The 21,665-nt window shown below is 40.1% G+C and overlaps 2 protein-coding genes across 4 annotated transcripts in view; both read left to right on the forward strand.

Annotated features, from left to right (window-relative positions):
• The window catches only part of LOC124869638 (helicase ARIP4-like), a 101,988-nt gene extending 90,210 nt beyond the window's left edge, over nucleotides 1-11,778 (forward strand). For both annotated transcript variants that reach the window (XM_047367603.1, XM_047367612.1), the window contains 6 exons: nucleotides 356-531; nucleotides 1,233-1,429; nucleotides 1,563-1,762; nucleotides 1,864-1,953; nucleotides 2,253-2,348; nucleotides 5,041-11,778. In XM_047367603.1, coding sequence (XP_047223559.1) covers nucleotides 356-531; nucleotides 1,233-1,429; nucleotides 1,563-1,762; nucleotides 1,864-1,953; nucleotides 2,253-2,348; nucleotides 5,041-6,077 — 1,796 coding nt within the window. In that variant the 3' untranslated portion in view covers nucleotides 6,078-11,778. The remainder of the gene's footprint in view (nucleotides 1-355; nucleotides 532-1,232; nucleotides 1,430-1,562; nucleotides 1,763-1,863; nucleotides 1,954-2,252; nucleotides 2,349-5,040) is intronic.
• Nucleotides 11,779-13,733: 1,955 nt separating this feature from the next.
• tmem115 (transmembrane protein 115) lies at nucleotides 13,734-19,812 on the forward strand. 2 transcript variants are annotated; one of them, XM_047380050.1, is made up of 4 exons: nucleotides 13,734-15,240; nucleotides 16,668-17,032; nucleotides 18,641-18,990; nucleotides 19,367-19,812. In XM_047380050.1, exons 1-3 carry the CDS (start codon nucleotides 14,749-14,751, stop codon nucleotides 18,939-18,941), a joined length of 1,158 nt encoding a protein of 385 aa, XP_047236006.1. In that variant the 5' UTR covers nucleotides 13,734-14,748; the 3' UTR covers nucleotides 18,942-18,990; nucleotides 19,367-19,812. The 2 variants fall into 2 exon arrangements, with proteins under 2 accessions (XP_047236006.1, XP_047236000.1); XM_047380044.1 differs by having other exon boundaries at nucleotides 18,641-19,812.
• Nucleotides 19,813-21,665: the final 1,853 nt, after the last annotated feature.

Consider the following 21,665-nt stretch of genomic DNA (forward strand, 5'->3'; position numbering starts at 1 on the left):
AGTTTGTGTATTATATATTTACATAGATTTAGCATATTTTTCCAACATACATTGAAGAATAAATCTCAAATACTGTCAAATTCCTTTGTGAAAATTTCTGAAATTAGAGTTAAATTAATGGTCCGTTAACAAAAAATTTAAAACTAAATAGTTTTTTTGCAAGAGGCTGATCTTTTTATGTTTTCTGTGAGTTTTAGGTGGTAAGAAACATTCAGGACATTCCTTTTAAAATATCAATTTTCATGATTTGTTTGGTCTTTATTTGGTCTCACTAAATTCTATGGTTCTATTCTTTGTTACAATTTAAACTATATATTTTTTTAAATTACAATGCTCTCCCTTCTCCTTTTACCAGACCGTGTTGTGGACGACCTGAACCCTGTGTTGAATTTCACCAGGAGGGAGGTTGAGTCCCTTCTTCATTTTGTGGACGAGGAACCAGATTCATCTCAGGTCAGGCTGCAGCCTGGAGAAATCAGTGAGAGCGTCTTGCAGAGAGCTCTGCACCTTTACTCCCACCTCATCACCAAGGTAGGTTAATATAATACACTTTTGTCCTCCTACACCCTTTAAAAGTAAACCTTTGGGGATGTTATTTATTATGGGATTCACTGTGTTGCAAGTTTTATTTTGAGAGGGTTGTACTAATCTGTGAATGTCTCAGCCTATTTTGAAAATATACTTAAATATATTTAACTTTTATTCAAGGTTTTACACAAATACAGAACATTGCAAATGTATTCACACCCTAGACCTTTTTTAAAAAGAAATTTACAATGAAACCACAAATTCAATGTATTTCGTTTTAATTTAATGTGACTGGATAAAACATAAATGTAAGGCGCAAGGAAGACAATTAAAAGCATAAAAAAATGTGGTGGTGCATCTGTATTCAGCTTTTTTTTTTGCTCTGATACCATTAATAAAATCCAGAACAACCAATTGCCTTTACCTTATCAGTAAATAAGAGTCCACCTGAGAATGATTCATTGCTTTAGAGCTTTAGAGATCCTCAGGGGAGGATAACTCTTAGTTGTGCCCTCCTTAAATCTGACATAATGAAAGAGTGGCAATGAGAAAACTACTGCTGAAAGAAACCCATATTTAATGTAACAACAATTACAAAAAATGTCTAATGGTATGAATACTTTTGCGAGGCACCGTATCTAAAAACTGTAACAAAGTTAATTGAGGGTGGAACTCTAACCACCAATCACCTTCCTCCTTTTCAGCAACCCTTCCCCCATGAATCCCTTCTAATAGACCGCAGGGAGTTTAAACTGAGCAGCGCTGAGAAGAAAGCCGCTAAAAAGGGCTATGAAGAGGAGAAGAGGGCCTCGGTGCCGTACACACGCCCATCCTACGCTCACTATTACCCTGCCAGTGACCAGAGCCTTACCAACATCCCTGCTTTTAGCCAGAGAAACTGGTCAGTGAGTCGTCATTAGACAAAATGTAGTACTTTAAAGTTTTTGCAACATGTCATCTAATCAAGGTTGCTTTAGCTGAATCTTTTTAAAATGTGCATTAGTCATAAAGAACCCAAAAAAATCTCTGTTCAGGCGCCCTCCAACCTGCACCAAGGAGAAACCAGTGGCCAGTGTCCGGCCAGTACAGTCTGCATCAGTTCCCATGATGCCCCACCATGTGGCTGCAGGTTCAGCCCCGGATTGTGGCTCCTCTTCATCCAGCCTCGGAGGCTTCCCTGTCAACTACCTGCAAAAAGCTGGGGTGTTCGTACAGAAGATCGTCACCACTACTGGTAGGCAAGCTCCGCTAACACTCTTATTTCCTTCTTTTTTTCTGTTTGTAAATAAAAAATATGCTTCTGAAATGTCATATGTTGTTCCTAATGTCTTTCAGATATAGTGATTCCAGGTACCAACAACTTAACAGATGTCCAGGCGAGGATCACTGCTGGAGAAAGTATTCATGTTATCAGGGGCACAAAAGGTACAATTCTCCAGAACTCTAAAACTAATTTGTGTAAAAAAGTTGATTACTTGTTTATACTTCTGATTTTTGTTTTTACTTTAAATGAAATGATACAAACAAAATAATTGATAGATTTTGTAGTCAACTCTAATCATTGTGCAAAACTTGATAAATATCACCAACATTGCTGAAACCTTCTTAAAAAAGAAGTTAGATTTGATTCATTAAAGGAAGTTACAATTAAATTTCATCAAGTTGTTGTAAATCATCTGCTTGCAGTGTATACTGAAGTATTTGTTACTTTTGTTTGTATTTAGGGACGTATATCAGGACATCTGATGGCCGAATCTTTGCCATCAGAGCAGCTAATAAGGCCAAGACAGTGGACCAGAGTGCAGCAGCTCCTCCCAAAGGTAAAACCATTTGCTTTCCAACTGGATCCCAATAAAGCATGAGGCCTTTACTGATACATTCATCTACATCTGCTTGCAAAAGTATTTAGTAGTAGTAGAAGTAGTAGTAGTTGTTTATTTTCTTTTGTGCCATACACCATAAAGGTGCCCAGCCCCCGTGGGCTTATAAGACACACAATCATATTGAGAAATGTATGGTATAGACCAACTCAAAGCTGTGAGTAATTGTGTTCAAAAATAATGATGAATGGGTTTCAATACTCGTCTCATCTCGTCTTGTCATCTTCCGCTTATCCGAGACCGGGTAGCGGGGGCAGTAGTCTAAGCAGGGATGCCCGGACTTCCCTCTCCCAGAAACCTCCTCCAGCTCCTCTGGGGGAAGCTTGTGATATTTCCAGGTCAGCTGAGAGACATAGGCCCTCCAAAGTGTCCTGGGGGGTCCATCTCTACCAGCATTGCACATCCAGATACCTCTCCTCAAAATGACTCAAGCTACGCCAGCCTGGATGGGGAGCATCTGCAAACAGCAATTTCAAAATCTTACCACAGACTCGGTTTGATTTCAGTTTTTGACTGAGCTATTCTGATACATACAGGAGTTGGACAATGAAACTGAAACACCTGTCATTTTAGTGTGGGAGGTTTCATGGCTAAATTGGACCAGCCTGGTAGCCAGTCTTCATTGATTGCACATTGCACCAGTAAGAGTAGAGTGTGAAGGTTCTATTAGCAGGGTAAGAGCACAGGTTTGCTCAAAATATTGAAATGCACACAACATTATGGGTGACATACCAGAGTTCAAAAGAGGACAAATTGTTGGTGCACGTCTTGCTGGCGCATCTGTGACCAAGACAGCAAGTCTTTGTGATGTATTAAGAGCCACAGTATCCAGGATAATGTCAGCATACCACCAAGAAGGACGAACCACATCCAACAGGATTAACTGTGGACGCAAGAGGAAGCTGTCTGAAAGGGATGTTCGGGTGCTAACCTGGATTGTATCCAAAAAACATAAAACCACGGCTGCCCAAATCACGGCAGAATTAAATGTGCACCTCAACTCTCCTGTTTCCACCAGAACTGGCCGTCTGGAGCTCCACAGGGTCAATATACACGGCCGGGCTGCTATAGCCAAACCTTTGGTCACTCATGCCAATGCCAAACGTCGGTTTCAATGGTGCAAGGAGAGCAAATCTTGGGCTGTGGATAATGTGAAACATGTATTGTTCTCTGATGAGTCCACCTTTACTGTTTTCCCCACATCTGGGAGAGTTACGGTGTGGAGAAGCCCCAAAGAAGCGTACCACCCAGACTGTTGCATGCCCAGAGTGAAGCATGGGGGTGGATCATTGATGGTTTGGGCTGCCATATCATGGCATTCCCTTGGCCCAATACTTGTGCTAGATGGGCGCGTCACTGCCAAGGACTACCGAACCATTCTTGAGGACCATGTGCATCCAATGGTTCAAACATTGTATCCTGAAGGCGGTGCCGTGTATCAGGATGACAATGCACCAATACACACAGCAAGACTGGTGAAAGATTGGTTTGATGAACATGAAAGTGAAGTTGAACATCTCCCATGGCCTGCACAGTCACCAGATCTAAATATTATTGAGCCACTTTGGGGTGTTTTGGAGGAGTGAGTCAGGAAACGTTTTCCTCCACCAGTATCACGTAGTGACCTGGCCACTATCCTGCAAGAAGAATGGCTTAAAATCCCTCTGACCACTGTGCAGGACTTGTATATGTTATTCCCAAGACGAATTGACGTTGTATTGGCCGCAAAAGGAGGCCCTACACCATACTAATAAATTATTGTGGTCTAAAACCAGGTGTTTCAGTTTCATTGTCCAACCCCTGTAAATATACGTTGACCTAAATCACTCTATTACAGCTCTGGTTGTGTGTTTAGCGCCATTGTCCTGCTGGAGGAGGAACGTCCACCACAGTCTCAAGTTCTTTGCTGCCACTCCCAGGATTTCTTCCAGGATTGCCTTGTGTTTAACGCTATCCATCTTACCTTTAACTGTGATCATCTTCCAAATCCCTGCTGAAGAAAAGCTTACTTACAGCATGATTCTGCCACCACCATGTTTCACCATGGGGATAATGTGTTCAGGATGGTGCGCTGTCTAAGTTTTGTGCTACAGATGACCTTTTGCATGCAGGCCAAAAGGTTACATTTTGGTCTCATCTGATCAGAGCACTTTTACAGGCTTACTGTGTTACTGTGTACATTTAGCAGTTATCCAATAAAGATTCTCACACCTGAGGTTTGGATCTCTGCAGCTCCTTCTTGGGCTTCTTGGCTCCTTCTTTAATAAATTTCTGGGCTATCACTTTAGGTCAGCAGGTTTGTAGTTTTGCTAAACTCTTTCCTTTGTTAGACAAAGTGAAACTCCATGAGAGCTTCAGAGCTTGCCTATCTCTGCTTTAAACCTTCTCACAACTTTATCCCTGATCTGTCTGATGTTTTTCTAGTTTGTTGTGCAAGAAACCAGCTGTATTCAGACTAAGATTAAATTATATAAAGGTGGTGCACAGGATTTTAGTTAGGGGTATCAGAGTCAAGGAACCCCCTAATACAAATGCAGGTGACATTTTTTAGATTGTTGTTTTTAAATGTATGTAATAAATATATAATAAATTATTAATCTAAAGTCAACACTTAATGTCTTTCTTCTTTCAGACTTGAAGGCTCCGCCTCAGGAAGTTTCCTCCAGTGGCAGTAATGGTTGCATATCCCCTGACAGGAAGCCGATGGTACCCTCCAAGACTGTGCCCCGCCCTCTTTCCCCCGACAGCCCAGCGATCATCAACGAGTTGCAGCGCTACACGGCTGGCTCTGGGACTGATGTGAGAGCAGCTGAGAGCAGCATGAACACCCTGCCTTCTAACAAGCTGCTACAGAAAAAGTGTGGCAGCAGTGCAAGCACTTATTCTGGGGAAACTATGGGCCACCATGATGCCTCCACTACTAATGTTATCCAGCCGAATGTGGACAACAGTGTTCCTCAAGACCTGAGAATAGGCAGCAAGCGTAAGGCCTCCAGCCCGTTCCTGGAGAAACGAGTCAGTAAGCAGCCCTTCGCAGGAAAACACTCCTCAGCCCCTCCACCTTCACCAGGGTTTTCCTTCACAGGGGGCTATGGCCTTCCCCCGATGGGTCTCAGCTCTGCCATGTTGGGCAGCTCAGTGGGGCATCCTCTCTTCATGGGGTCAAGCTCACAGTACTTCCAGCCACCCAACAATCAGCTGGGAGACCCCACTTACATGTATCGAGATGTGTTCGGCTTGCGCGGAGCTACCACTGTCCCCTATTCCTCATCCCAGTCTTCATCCACAACAATCATGACTCCTGCCTCATCGTCTCCTTCTGCATCAGTCAATGCTGCCAGTTCTCTTCCAGGAGCTCACCCATCATACATATTGAGCCCCAGCGTGGCTGGGATGCTCCCACCAGGCTTCCCCCTCTCATACAGTCCATCTCTGGCCGGTCTTTACTCTGGCTCAATGCTGCCAGGTCCGGCTGCCACTCCCGGTCCAGCCGGAGCCAGTTTCTTGTCTCAGTACCCCCAAACTACTGCCTCAGGCTCCTCCTCCTCCTCTTCCCCTTCCTCGTTTTCTCCATCAGCACGCTTAGAGGGCTACCGGGCCCCGGTCCTGATGAACGGCAGGGAGGTCAGCGGCAGCAGCGACTCTGATGATGATGACGACATTATTTAGTTGAGGGGACAGTGAGACTTGAGAAAACTTTCAGCTCATGCTGTTAGCCGGAATGCAGCTCTTTCTGACGGGAATGGACAAAGAGTAAAAGAGAGTTAAGGCTTAAAATCTTCATTTTGGTCACCTGTGTTGCCTTGGAGAAACAACCTGAAGGGTGACTGAACACAGACTGCACACTGAGTGACAAATATTGAATATCAAAATGTGAAGCATTTAAACAGATCCAGAGGGGGAGAGATTTGAATTCTACGGACTGAGCTTCCAGATTTGTTTGTCCAATCCTGGCATTAAAAAGCTCATCACTGGAATGAGAACTGCTGAGTGTGAGCCTGTAGTGACTACAAGTGGCCACTAGTTGAACTGTTAATTTAGAGATTCTAAAGTAGTTCCGCAGCTTTGCTAAATGTGAAGACTCTTGCTTACAGCTAATCAAAAAGACAACCATATCTTTAAGTTATAGTTCAAGATTTTTTAAGTAAGGTTCTGTTAAAAAGTTCTAATTTTTTTTGGTGTGTTTAAAAAAAAAAGTAGATTATTTTTGACCCACTGTCTGAAGCTAATGGGTAATCTGAAAGGATTGCTAGAATATGACATTTTGGATATTGGAGTTTTTTTTCAAGTTGGTGGAAGCCCACTTTGGTCTTCTCTCTGACTAGCCATTAGCTAATCTAGATTTCTACTAAATAAAGCCACTAAAAGAGTTAAATGCAGTACAATATTAACTGCTTATGACCTTTTATCAGAACCTCACTTCAAAACTCCTGACCTATCCCATTAAAGAAAAAGCGTCCTAACAGCTGAGGTAGCTTGTAGTAAATTTGTTCAACTGAAACAGTTTTGTCACTTGTAGAATACTGTTAATGAATATTTCCTTGGACAGCTAAAGAAAATGGTTAAAATATGGAACCAAACTCTGAAAAAAGGATTGTTGTTGTTCTTAATAATTCATTGCAGGACAGTATATCTTGTATATTTTTTGAAGGGCGAAATGGTGTGTCATCCTGGGGCTTGGTAAGGTTAAAAACATTATACTGAAACTTTAAAACTCCAATGAAAGAATGTACGATTAATCAAATGCCTTCATATCGGGCCTTTTTCTGTCGGACAAGATTCCTTCTACTTGGGCGTAGGAAGATATAGTTTTTTTTTTTCTTTTTTAATGTGTACTGTATTTTTCTGTGATCTACTTTTACAAAAAACAAAACAAAACAGGCAATTGCCTAAAAACAGTGAGGTGGGAAAAAAATGCTAATGAGGTGTTTTCCTTGTAGCGGAGAAACAACCAACAGAAGATGCCTTTATTTGCCTCCAATCTTTCTGAATGTTAGCTGTGAGAGAGGAGAGGTAAGGGGAGACCTAATCTCACCCACAGTCTTACTGTAGCCTAGTGAAAAATGATGCAAACATTCACTCAAGCCTATATATATACTGATATAACCCGAGGGGGGCTGAGCTTTAAAGCCCCTCCAAAGCTTTGGTTACGCTCGTGTTGTTACTGTGTTTGTGTCTGCGCCTTGTCTTTTTAAAGGTTACAAAAGGAATCATTTCAAAAAGTGAAAAAAAACCAAATTTCTGACACAGATTCATACTTTCACTCTGCTGGGTTTTTTTCTCACCCATTTTCAGTCTTTGTCTCATCTTGCTTTGTGAGCAGAGTTGAAATGTAAAACCAAACTTAATTTTGGAGAAATTGTGTGTCTTTTCCCGAAACCAAGTACAGCAGAAACTCATCAGAAACCTCCAAAACAAAGAGGATCGTGTCTTAAGAGACCAAATATTGATTGCAGAGCAGAAGAAATTACGTTCATAAAAGGCATGGGGCAGTTACTGGCATTGAGGTACATCAAGATTGTTTTTTAAGTTAGGGTTTCAAAACTTAAAAAATGTTTTGACTTAATGTTCCTGTCTTAAAGCAGGAGTGACCAAAGTTCAGTCCACAGGCCATTTGGAAGCATTTTATTTATTTTTTATTAATTATAAAATTTCAAGATTGGTAGAAATTTGGCCCATTAAAAAGGCAGTCTAAATATGTAGCAGCTTTTTTATAATTTAGTGCAATATTTTCACCTACAAATGAAAATGGAAGATGTTGGGTACCACAAAAAGTCTTAAACTTTTGTTAATCAGGTCTTTTCCTTTAATCTTAGTTTCATAGTGAAGACCTCCACAAACATGCCGACTTTTACTTGGAGACAGACTTTGATTCAATCTTTCATTAGAGTTGGCTAAATAAAGCTATCGTTTTTCAAGGAAAGAGTGACCCACATCCTGTTGCTGAAAAATTCTGGACCAAAAAAATAGAAAACAGAAAGAATGATTTGAGGAAACTCTGTGCCTTTCTTTTAATAAGGCGAACACAGAGACCCATTATTTGTTTCCTCTCTATGATTTCTATAAAAATTAGATTACCTTGTTTGTTTCAGTAAAATATTGCTTCTTCAGTCTAATGTTAAGCAGGTAAAAAAACATTTTTAATTGTTATAAGTTTTACATTTTTTATTTCAAAAAATATTATTTTTGTGGCCCAGGAGGACTTTTAACTTGACAAATTTGGCTCACATGGCAAAAGGTTTGGACACCACCAGTGTAAAATTATTTAATGATATGCCTGACAGCATAGAGTAAAACAGTGGTGCCTCTCTGCCACCTGTCGCTGCCCACTGCTTGTCTGCTGGCTGAACGAAACCTAGTCTGTTTACCTCATACTTACAGAAAAGACCAATGTTGCTGTCTAGAAATGTTTCCAGTTACGAAAAACACGGAAACTAATGGCACCGTCGGTCTTTCTGGTAACACTGCTTTAACACAACGAGCTGGCTGGCAAGCTGTTTTAAATGGAAGCTGTTCAATCATTTATTACATCTTCTTTTTAAATATTTGTATTGATACCTTGAAACTGTGGTATTTTTACTTCAGGTTATCCTACCATGAGAATCTCATACCAGCCCATGCCTAGTCTATAGCAGCTACCATTGAGAAATACATATGCGCGAAATACACTGTGCTCCACTGTAAAACAGACATTAATCTGTGTATGTAAGTTAAAAAAACCTGACCAGTTTCTTATTCATATTAACCATAAATCATCTTCATCTTAAAAACGGATTCGCGTTGTGTGAAAATTTTCATCTTCCCAGAACGGCTGCAGCTACAGATTTAAAAGCTACCCGCTCCTCACACGGACACGAAAGTCTGAACATAATCAAACAATAACTCAAGTATTTTGTGTCTTTTTTTTGTCATTCATGGATATGTTGTTTATAATGAAACAGTTTACTCGTGTTGCATTTTTTTTTTTGGCTCTTCTCATTCAACTAGTACTGACTATTACCAAATTTAAATTATTTTTGACTTTGCATATTTATTTATTTTTATTTTTGTACAGTGTATTTTTGGTTTCCAATTTCTTTTTCTTGATCTTGTTTGTAAGATTATTATGGTCCTGTTAGTGTTCGAGGTTTTTGTTTGCTTATTATGGATGAACCGACAATTAACCAGTTTGACCCAATAACCAATTACTAGACCAACCGATTCCTGTGCTTGCTGAGCAATATTCAGGATCTTAGAACATACTGGCTATCTCTGACATGCCATGACAGAAAACGTGAAAAAAGAAAGAGAAAAAAAATGTGCTATTTGTCACGAAAAAAACGCTGGAAGCTATGCTTGATATTTGGACAAGCAAAGCCATTTTGATAGCAGTTAACGTAAATTTCAAGACGTTTTTGTCTGAATTTGAATTTAAGTCCTGGAACAAAAACAGACATTAAATAAGCTGAAAAGAAAGCAACAACCACAGATGCTTTCCATTCCCTCTTTCATATTTCATCACCACATCCGAGTTGTTTGTCGTCCCATGATGCCAAATAAATTATCTTAGGTGATAAACTTCCTGCCCCATCGGCTCGGCTTTTGCTGTTAAGACTGACTTGCTCTGTAGTTCGACAGCTTTCTACTTGAATTTACATATTTATTTATATGAAGCGGTTTGGGCGAGCCAGCTGAGCCGACTGTCTAAATTCCAGTTTAGATGAGGCGAAGGTAATAAAATCTGCTGACTTTAAGGATGTTCTCTATTCAAAGCCTGTTGAGCAGATGATCAATGCTTAATGAGAATGGATCACCATTTTACATATTTTTGTTTGTTTTATTCGACTTTGTAAATAAAAGAAACATGCTCTAAATAATTTTTTTTTTTTTTTCCTAATTTCTTTATATTAGTTGAAGAAATACACATAGTGTATGACTACAACTTTCCTCCAGAAAACCTTAGATTAAGATACAGGTGGAAGCTGCAATATCTAGATTGGAAAATGAATCTGTACTGATAACAGATACTTTAAAACACAATTTGGGTTTCTAAAATCTATGGGGAGACAGTAAAAGAGGTTAAATCATTAAAACCCGTCTCCCTTTTTTGGAGTAAGCACCACTGCACACACATAAATCAACTGACCGCATGCAGAATTGGTAATAATTAACCAAACCCTTTTATGAAATAATGGAGTTTTGCTGATTGAAACCTCAACACTTAACAGCAACTACAGTCCTACAGCCCTAACAGAGGAAACGGACACTTTAAGGAATATGTTTAAACTTAAAAAAGTTGCTAAATATGAAAAATGGAAGTATTAAAAGTTTTAACTTTATCTTCCATCAAAAAAAGAAATGAAAAAATACCTTATAAAAAGGCTTCCAAGACATATATGAAAAACATAATTTTAAAATATACATTTAAAAAAATCTTTGTTGTTAAAAAAATGTATTTCATTTTCTTACCAGTTCCAGTCATACTTAACAGTGCTTCCATTTGGTCCTCCATACATCCAGTGTAACTCGTTAGTTAAAATTGTTGGATGAGAAAACGTAGTAAAAAAAAATAATTTTTTGTTTTCTTTTGGTCTCCTTTGTCCTACCTTATTTGATTCTACTATTGTCTAAGAAATTATGTGAAATTCTTTTCTGGGAAATTAGCAGATTTGTGGAAGTCAAACAGAAGTTCTTAAAAAATATTTTAAGGCCAAAACATCCCTTTTTTCATCTTTTGTTTTTTCTTTGCAGGTTAGATTACTTTATTGTCATTTTATGTCTGATCAAACTAAGAAGATAAAATGGACAACAGAAAAGTCCAGTGAGAGGTGTTGAAGGTTATTTAATGTAATTGTTGTACACCAAGAGCCATTGCTTTGCAGCGATTATTAACAAATGCAACTCAAGTCACTTGATCACATGCATGATTGTTAAACAGAAGAAATAGCTGCAAAACCACCTTTACTATCACCTACAACTAGACTTTAGAACAAAATTGTGCCTAAAAACCAGTCATATGCTCGAAAATGTTACATAATCAGCCATAGCAAGAAATAAATCTTGAGTTTGACTGCAAATGAGCGTGTTTACTTGTGTATAGAGTTTGGTTTGGTTGTATCATGAAGCACAATGCATATGATTCTCAGATTTTTATCTCTGACCATTTCTGCATGTGAGGCTCTCTTTCTGTTGTCCAAAACTCCAAGATAAGTTTGCTGTTGAGCCCTTAGAGTTTCCTTGTTCCACAAACTGTTTGTATGTAGTGTGTCTTTGTTAATGTGATGTAAGTGCTGATTGTTTAGAATAAAATGAATGCACCTATGATGTTTTTGGTTTTCATCGGAGCGTAGGTTCAGATGGAAGTACACTAATAAAAAAAGTGCTGCAACAATTTGGGTGGATTTTGATCAGTATTTCTGTGTAGACAGATCTGTTAGTTTAACACCTAAAAACTATTTAACAAATGTTAAATTTTAACTTCTTTTAAGTTCATATTATTCACATTAATTTGATTTCTCAAACAATTTGGTTAGGTTCAAATAATATTTTTCTTAATAATTATGTAGATCTTAGACACAAAAGGCAATATTTGTGATTTTATATTTAATTAATATAATGTAGGTACAAAAAGCTTTTACATTCTAAATAGGATAATATTTTTATGCCAATCTCCTCCTCTTTCAAAAGAGAAAGGGATCCGTGATTCAGGACTAATTTGGTGTTTTCTTTGTTTTTAAATGACTGAGAGCTGATTAGTTGTATATTTGACTTTTATTGGTAATTTCTGTTGAAAATACAGCCAGGGATGGATACATGATTTCCTTCCCTTCATAAAAGGATGTGACTATATGAATCATTACTTCTGAAACCTAAACTCATACCTGAGCTTCATTTTTTGGATGATGACTCCTTTGGTGGTTTTCATAGACCAAGCAGTTTGGTAAAGATATATTTTTTTTCTTGTCTGGGCTTTAGTCTACCTGACATGTCCATAGTTGTGTGATTATCGTAAAAGATTAAACTGAGCTAAACTCTGAACCAGTTACTTTAAAAATACAGCCCACAACATACCAAAACAAACCTGTTTGCCGCAGCTGTCAGTATCATATGAGACATAATCAATCCTCCAGCACCACCAGCAGAAAAAAGGTGGACAATCAACAGGATAACAACAGGTCTCTAAATCTTTCAATCTAGAATCATCTTCCTGAATAAACATTTAAAACCTACAAACTCAGGTAAATGTATAGTTTCACAGCTGAAGTCATTAATGCCCCCCAGTTTTCTGGAAGCAGAGGATATTCTCTGTCACAGCAGACATTTCTGCTGGGTTTTCCTTGACAGTTGAATCATGACAAATATGACTAACCCGCTAAAAGCTGAAAACTAACCAAAGTTCTTGATCCAAAACAGAAGCTATATCATCCACACGTCTCGATTTTTACTAAGTAGACTTTTATTTACACTAGTTCTGTGGATGAAACCAAGAATATAAAAAAAAAACACTAAGAAGTTGTTTTAAAATATAAAATGTTAAGCTGACATATGAGTTTTTTCTCTGGTCAAAAATAGATTAGCAAAAATCTGAATTTAGGTATATTTTATTTTCATGTTTAAAATAAAAAAAAGAATCACTGGACCTTTCCCTTTGGGATTAATAAAGTATTTTTGAATTGAATTGACTACAAAGGAAAAAAGCATGTTTTCTCATATTCTGACACCCTCCTCACCTCAACTTGTGCTGTCAAAGTGGTCCATGCATATTTCTGTTTGGATTTTAGAATCAAAAACAGTAATAATAAATCAAAAACCAAGTTGTCATTTGATTTCCATTTTTAAATACACAATATGAAATTAAAATACAATTCATTGTTCTTTTAGGTAATATAAAATAATAATCTGTTTCAGATAGGCAATGAGACATAAATAAAGCAATGCATCATGGAAATTAGAGGGCTGGTTTAGAACTTTCTCGCCGTGGTATATGTTGGTGTTTTTGGCGCCACCTAGAGTTGTAATGAAGAATGAGCAAAAAGTTTTCTCTCCAGATATGTAAATGTGGTAGAGACATAGTCCAAAATATTTCCAGCCAAAATATTTTCAAATTTTGAATCGGGGAAGGTGAATATAAATGCGTGCACCAGGTTTAAGGTTTTTATTGCAAAAAAAAAAAAAAATTTAATCTGCTTCGCAAATATTTGCTCCTTTGTGTTTGTTTATATCATAAAATCCTAATAAAATACATTGATTGTGGTTGCAATGTGAAAAAGGTAAAGGGGAATGAAACAACTTTTGTGCTGTATTTAGGAACTCAATTACCCAGCGTGCTTTGTCCCCAAGCAGTTACGTGACGTTTCCACATCCATTGCTGATGACGATGGTAAATGACTGGGAAGAGAAGTGTCTGCTAAAACAACACTATTTTCCCCAGCAGGTTTTCTTTCTAAAGACAACAGAATCAAGAAATGAAGGTTCAGTGATTTAATAGCTGGGGAAGTTTATTAGAAGGCTCTGGGGGTTTGAAACGTGTCTAAAATTGTTTTCTGGGCCTGTTGCTAACGACGGGATATCCTCGGGCTGACTCGGCAGGCAAACACCGGGGAGAGTGAGCGCAGATGACCGAAGACTGGAGCTCCGGGCTGCTGCTTTACTGCGACCAGGTTTCGCTGACATTAACTGGCTTTTCTCGTGTCCAGGGCACCTATCTCGTCTTCTTAGATGGTGAGGGAGATAAATCATCGTAGCTGCGGTGTTGTTTTGACAGTTTGCCAGCCTTAGCACTCCGGTGTTTACAGCTAGCTCAACCAGAAGCTCATTAAAAGTAAACTGCTGTTTGTATTTGTTTCTGTTTAAAAAGAACATATTTGACTTCAAGCACATTCCGGGAAGCTGGTAGAAGTTTGTAGGATCGCGGTGCTACTATCTACAGAGTGGAGGCTAGCTTGGCAGCTAGTTTCTAAGGCTGCCTAGCTGAGGTTATCACACACTTCAGGCGTATCTACAAAGTTTGTTAGCTCGTTGAGCTGTGCAGTTATGGCTTGCTCTCAACGTTGCTGTGTTTAGCTCCGTGTGTGCCACAGAAGGTATGGTGTGACGTATTTTATTTTAAGGTAAAGGGTCTGATCAGAAAGATTAGAGAACCAAAGGCAGCTTATACACTTTTCCGACAGCTACTGGATGAAGGCTCGCAGAAAAGGTTGGATTTGGATGTCGTCAGGACTCGCAGGTTTCTCCTGTTCTGCTAGTCATTTTTTATCATTTAGCAACGTATAACTTCTGCTACACCAGACGGAACTGATTCGCCTGGAGGCGCTCTTTGGGCATATTTGCTCAAGGAAGATCCTCATCCAAGCAGACTAAAATGAATCGTTACCTGCCTGTGGCCCGACAGCACTTCCTGGCTGCCCTTGCCAGCACCAGTGTGGTGGTAAAAACTATCAGTGCTGTGGTGGTCCTCCTCTACCTGCTGTCCTGGGCTGTGGACACTTCATATTCACTGGGGGTGACCCCTGGCTACCTGTTTCCACCTAACTTCTGGGTGTGGACTCTGGTGACCCACGGGCTGGTGGAGCAGCATGTATGGGGCGTGGCAGCCAATGTGGGGACAGTCATGGCCTGTGGGCGCCTCCTGGAGCCTTTGTGGGGTGCTCTGGAGCTCCTGATCTTCTTCGCAGTGGTAAATGTGACGGCAGGACTCCTGGCAGGCCTCTCCTACCTCCTCACCTATGTTGCCACCTTCCACCTGGACTTCCTGTTTGCTGTGCACATCTATGGAGTCGCTGGCTTCTTGGGAGGTGTCCTGGTGGCTCTGAAGCAGACCATGGGGGATTCCACGGTACTCAGAGTTCCACAGGTGAGACTAACAGATGTCTTTACAGTGACGTTTATTTAGAGCGAGTGTATTATCAGTGTAATGATATGCAAGAACAGTGTTGTCTGAGCTCTAAATACAGCTGAACAAACATGCATTAGAACTTTAAAATATTGATAAAATCAAATCTTAAGAGTGTTGTCATCACACATTAAAAACACCGGGGGGATAAACAGGGTTTTCAGTGTTTACGTCACCGATCTGAGCCAATCAAGGGAAGAGTGGACAATTCTGGTCTCTGCCTCAGTGATTGGTGTGTCTCCATATAATTTAAGCGTTTATCTTTGTCAGTCATTGCTACACTGACCATAGTGTTTAGTGGGTGGGTGTGTTTTTAGTCTCTTATTTGGAAGTAGGTTCCTGAATGAATGTTACACAGATGTTTGCAGAATACCACAATGTTTTGTTGACAATCATATCTCCTTTTTAAAGCCCTGTTGTATCATAAGGGATATTACTGTTTGTGGTTGCAAACACATCATGTTCCACAGTCATATTAGTGTCGGATAAAGGCATGATTTATTCTACCAAAGCTAAACAAAGCAGTGTTTTACAGGTCAACAGTTAATATGTTGACCTCTGCATGACATCAGTACTCCAATGGGGTTGTCATTTTTTATTTATTTCCCAAAATAGGTCGACACATGGCTTAAGTGATTTACATTTACCATTCATTTACAGCGTTATGCATAACAGCATGGCGTGAGCGGTAATATGACATGTTTGTTCTTTGCTAAAGGTAAAATTAGCTACTCATTTCAGGCACTTTTCCAAAACTAATTTGACTCTAGACCCAGAAACCGTATATGACCGTACCTGAACTCCCTTCTGTAGCAATGACCACAATAAAAACATGTAAGATGCTGCACAGCAGAGCCAAACTGTTTCACAAACAGCAAATTAGCAAGTTGTTCCTTATTATCCCGTAGGGACATTTTTCTTTCAATTTAGGTTTCTTTTTTGTTTTTATTTTTTTTACAAAGAGACACTAATTGACATCCAAAAATAGGGGATATGCAGCGAATTTCATCTGTGCACCTATGTCTGTAGCATGCGCAGAGCAATCAACACATTAATGTTGCAACTAAGCTGTAAAACACTACAGTGTGGTCTGTCAAGATGCCTGATTTTATGCCCTGAATTATGTGATATTAATGTACTCTTATAATGCCTTTTCCTAAATGTTATGTGAAGGCCAGCCTTTGATGGTACTTGAAGGAAAGGTATCCTGCCTGGTAATCCAATAGGTGCTCACTTTTTTTTAGAGATACCTAACATTAGAGTATAATCTGCTGTAATGACTTGACTGAAATAGCAATTGTGAAAGAAAAGTTAGAAATGGACTTTTCCCAGGTTAACGATCACATTCCTGATTCTCTTCATCAGAAATGTTCTTCCTGTGGTTTCAGGTGAGACTCAAAGCTGCTCCAGCTTTGGTCCTCCTCTTCCTGGCCTTGCTGCGATTGTCTGGGCTGTTCGACAGCTGTGCCCCACTGGCTGCTTACAGTTATGGCGCTCTATCCGGCTGGGTGTACCTGCGCTTCTACCAGAGACACAGCCGGGGCCGTGGGGATATGTCAGACCACTTTGCCTTTGCGAGTTTCTTCCCTGAGGCGGTCCAGCCTGCGGTGGGGCTGCTTGCGGGGCTCGTGCATGCCGCCCTGGTGAAGATAAAGGTGTGCAGGAAGATGGTAAAGAGATACGATGTGGGGGCACCCTCCTCTATTACTATCAGCTTGCCAGGGACAGACCCACAGGATGCAGAGAGACGGAGGTAAGCCAAGGCCCCAGTAAATAGAATATTGGTTACAGATCCGAAGTTGTTTTTAACTAACTGTAATAATCTAGACACGGTAGTTTGAAGTTTTGATTGTTTTTGCAATAAATATCAAATCAACGTGAAACGGCTAGCAGAGAACCATAGTATTTGGTTTTTAAATCATTTGAGTCGACAGTTTTGAACACTCAATTAATCAAAAACTCTCCTGCCCGTAATAAAAGGCTCCTTTTTGTCTTGTCTGCTTGTTTGGTTTGTTATGCAGCTGTGGTGTTTTTCCATTCACAGCCTTTGTGAATTCTTTCACATGCTGACCAACACCTACTGTCAAGAATTATCTTTCTGTCGGCTCAATTGTCAGACAGGCACATCTGGAAGCTGCTGCTCAGATTCAGTTAATATTAGATGCTTTCGCAAACACTCACACACAGTTATGGGACAGTGTTTTTTCTCTTCCAGTTTGGCACATGCGGAGACTGAAATTGTAGCCCATTCTTCTCTGCAAAATAGCTCAAGCTCAATCAGAGCATCTGCAAACATCAGTTTTTAAGTCTTGCCACAGATTTCTAATTGGACTTTAGATCCGAACTTTGACTAAGCCATTCTAATACATAAACATGTTCTGATTCAAACCATTCCGTTGGAGCTCTGGTTGTATGTGTAGGTGCTGCTGAAAGGTGCAGGTCTTTTGCAGCTTTTAACAGGTATTTCTCCTGTGTTTAGCTTCATCTATCTTCCTATCAACTCTGACCAGCTTCCTCGTCCCTGCTAAAAATAGCATCCCCACAGCATGATGCCGCCACCATGTTTTACCAAAGGAATGGAATGTTTAGAGTGATGGTTCTTGGTTTTCTTCCAAAACTACTGTTTTGCATTTTGGCCAAATAGTTTGATTTTGGTGTCTTCTGTTCAGAACACATTCCTCCACATTGTTTCAACAATACAACTGGAGACAAAGAGTACCTCTTATTGCTTTCTTTCAACAGTTGGTTTTTTCTTGCCACCTCTGCTGCTCATTAAGAGCTGCTTCTCCGATTAATGGTCTCCTTGCGTGGCCTGTTAATTTACTGTTAGTCATGTGCAGGCAGATTTGCAGTTGTGCCATACTCTGAACAGATTGACACATCAGTGTTTGTAATTTTGCGATCGCAAAGGACTGCTTGGATGCAATATTTCGTAGGTAGTCATATTCCAAGAGCCATGCATTCACAGTTTTCCATGTCTACAATCAGTTCTGCCTTTGGTTAGTGTTTAACTGCCCTTGATGCCCACAATAGATGCATCATTTTAGTGGCTCACAGAAAATTTACGGGAAATATGTAACAGGTGAGTTCTGAATGCAGTTGATTCCACCGGATTTTATTTAGGGGTGTCAGGGGCTGAACAGAAATGAATGGCACACATGTTGGACATTTTGTATTTCAACAAACCATATTTATTGGTAGAAAGATGTCTGGTGTCTTTCAACTAGAATGTGGGAGATGAAAATGTGTTCTTTGTGTGTAAATGTGGGTTTCCCTCAGCTTTAAATTACTGTTGTTTTTTTCTATTCAAAAGGGCTTTCCCAGTTTTTGAGCATTGTCTTTTGTTGCTTCTTCAATGCAGACAATTGGCCTTGAAAGCACTGAATGAACGTCTAAAGCGAGTCGAAGACCAGTCCGCTTGGCCCAGCATGGACGATGAGGAAGATGACGACGACGACGAGGTCCGAACCGACACCCAACCGCTCCTCTCCGATGGGCGTGACACCTTGTCCTCCACACCACGGACATCCGGAGGACCCACGGGTGCTTCCCTCTCCTCCCCATCGTCAGCATCACACAGCGGTGGGACAGCATCTTCAGGTGGAGTGCAACACCCTGAATCCAGCATTATCACCTTTGAGGATGCAAGTTCTAGATCATAGCAAGAAGGATCCTGGTGTGTGGAGATACACGCTCTTGTTGGTGTCGCTGGCAAGTATACTAGCGCTTCAAGCGTCCCTAACTAGTATACATTCAATAATGATGATTAGATGTCGGTATTTCATTCTATACACAACATATGTGATGAGTTAACACATGAAATTGTGCTCTCACAAACACTCTGTCAAGACTGTAAAGTGCATTCAGTTCAGACTTGTTGGTTGCAAACACGCTGCGCAGTCAGCCAAACTAAAAACCTAGTTGCTATTCTCTTTCCTATGTGCAACTGAAAATAAAATAAAGATCTGTCTTGTTAGGGCCTAATCCCAACTTGCAGAACTCTGATCACTGCTACATGTATGTCACCTTCTTTGTGAAATAACAAAATCAGTGTGCAAATTCTTTTCTAAGTCTTTTTTTTTTTTAGAACAGCCATGTTTGATGTTTTTGCCTGCCTGCTACAAGAAAACAGTTGGTGACAGATGCACGCTGAAGTTTTTGATTCCTTGCTTGATAAGTGCAGACAAAAATGGCTTCCAGTGACACTAGCTGCTGGTTTGGTTCCAGACGCATCACCAGCTGTGTAACACAAAGTATGAACAGCGTCTACATGGTACCAACCTGCTGAACCAGAGCAAAGAAGTTCCAATTGAAAGTCGACACCAAGCTCAAAGACTTGAAGAAGTGCAGAAGAAATTCTCCTGAGGCATATTATTTCCCACATGAAGTCTCTGTGAAAGCACAGAGGAAGAAATGGAGTATATACCTGTTTTTATTTTTAACTGCTTTGCTGAAACACTAGAAAATGTTTAATTTTTTTCTTCTTCTGGTTCTGTTGATCTCTAAAAGAAATAAAAATTTAGTTTTCTTGGACATGTTGGCCTTGTTACGCTCTTACTCCTCTGTTGAGCGTTTTTGTTTTAGGAGTTGCAGTATGAAATGTTCAGTACAACTGTGGGTTTCTGGGATCTGTAGCCATTCCATAATCTTAGTACATGTAATGTAATGTATGGGTGGGCATTATCTGTGAAGTTGGTCTTTTTCACCTTTACTAATGAGACAAAAGGTGATGATGAGCAAGAGGAGTGTTGAAACCAGGCCTTTTTGGTTGTAACAGACAAAAGTTTTATGATATCCTAATTTCAATTCGGATTTTTCAGCTCGATTGGTTTTAGAGCTTTAACCCTGGGAACACGTAACTCCACTTGTACAGGTCCTTCTCAAAATATTAGCATATTGTGATAAAGTTAATTATTTTCCATAATGTAATGTTGAAAATTTAACATTCATATATTTTAGATTCATTGCACACTAACTGAAATATTTCAGGTCTTTTATTGTCTTAATACGGATGATTTTGGCATACAGCTCATGAAAACCCAAAATTCCTATCTCACAAAATTAGCATATCATTAAAAGGGTCTCTAAACGAGCTATGAACCTAATCATCTGAATCAACGAGTTAACTCTAAACACCTGCAAAAGATTCCTGAGGCCTTTAAAACTCCCAGCCTGGTTCATCACTCAAAACCTCAATCATGGGTAAGACTGCCGACCTGACTGCTGTCCAGAAGGCCACTATTGACACCCTCAAGCAAGAGGGTAAGACACAGAAAGACATTTCTGAACGAATAGGCTGTTCCCAGAGTGCTGTATCAAGGCACCTCAGTGGGAAGTCTGTGGGAAGGAAAAAGTGTGGCAGAAAACGCTGCACAACGAGAAGAGGTGTCCGGACCCTGAGGAAGATTGTGGAGAAGGGCCGATTCCAGACCTTGGGGGACCTGCGGAAGCAGTGGACTGAGTCTGGAGTAGAAACATCCAGAGCCACCGTGCACAGGCGTTTGCAGGAAATGGACTACAGGTGCCGCATTCCCCAGGTCAAGCCACTTTTGAACCAGAAACAGCAGCAGAAGTGCCTGACCTGGGCTACAGAGAAGCAGCACTGGACTGTTGCTCAGTGGTCCAAAGTACTTTTTCGGATGAAAGCAAATTCTGCATGTCATTCGGAAATCAAGGTGCCAGAGTCTGGAGGAAGACTGGGGAGAAGGAAATGCCAACATGCCAGAAGTCCAGTGTCAAGTACCCACAGTCAGTGATGGTCTGGGGTGCCGTGTCAGCTGCTGGTGTTGGTCCACTGTGTTTTATCAAGGGCAGGGTCAATGCAGCTAGCTATCAGGAGATTTTGGAGCACTTCATGCTTCCATCTGCTGAAAAGCTTTATGGAGATGAAGATTTCATTTTTCAGCACGACCTGGCACCTGCTCACAGTGCCAAAACCACTGGTAAATGGTTTACTGACCATGGTATCACTGGGCTCAATTGGCCTGCCAACTCTCCTGACCTGAACCCCATAGAGAATCTGTGGGATATTGTGAAGAGAACGTTGAGAGACTCAAGACCCAACACTCTGGATGAGCTAAAGGCCGCTATCGAAGCATCCTGGGCCTCCATAAGACCTCAGCAGTGCCACAGGCTGATTGCCTCCATGCCACGCCGCATTGAAGCAGTCATTTCTGCAAAAGGATTCCCGACCAAGTATTGAGTGCATAACTGTACATGATTATTTGAAGGTTGACGTTTTTTGTATTAAAAACACTTTTCTTTTATTGGTCGGATGAAATATGCTAATTTTGTGAGATAGGAATTTTGGGTTTTCATGAGCTGTATGCCAAAATCATCCGTATTAAGACAATAAAAGACCTGAAATATTTCAGTTAGTGTGCAAT

This window comes from Girardinichthys multiradiatus, chromosome 1, assembly GCF_021462225.1.
Source record: "Girardinichthys multiradiatus isolate DD_20200921_A chromosome 1, DD_fGirMul_XY1, whole genome shotgun sequence".
Classification (NCBI taxonomy): Eukaryota; Metazoa; Chordata; class Actinopteri; order Cyprinodontiformes; family Goodeidae; genus Girardinichthys; species Girardinichthys multiradiatus.

What these genes read in the sequence shown, in the direction of transcription:
- tmem115 (XM_047380044.1), top strand. Translation starts at nt 14,749, where the DNA reads ATGAATCGTTACCTGCCTGTGGCCCGACAGCACTTCCTGGCTGCCCTT. An exon ending in CGGTACTCAGAGTTCCACAG is followed by an intron (nt 15,241 to 16,667) that starts GTGAGACTAACA and finishes CTGTGGTTTCAG; the next exon opens with GTGAGACTCAAAGCTGCTCC. An exon ending in CAGGATGCAGAGAGACGGAG is followed by an intron (nt 17,033 to 18,640) that starts GTAAGCCAAGGC and finishes TCTTCAATGCAG; the next exon opens with ACAATTGGCCTTGAAAGCAC.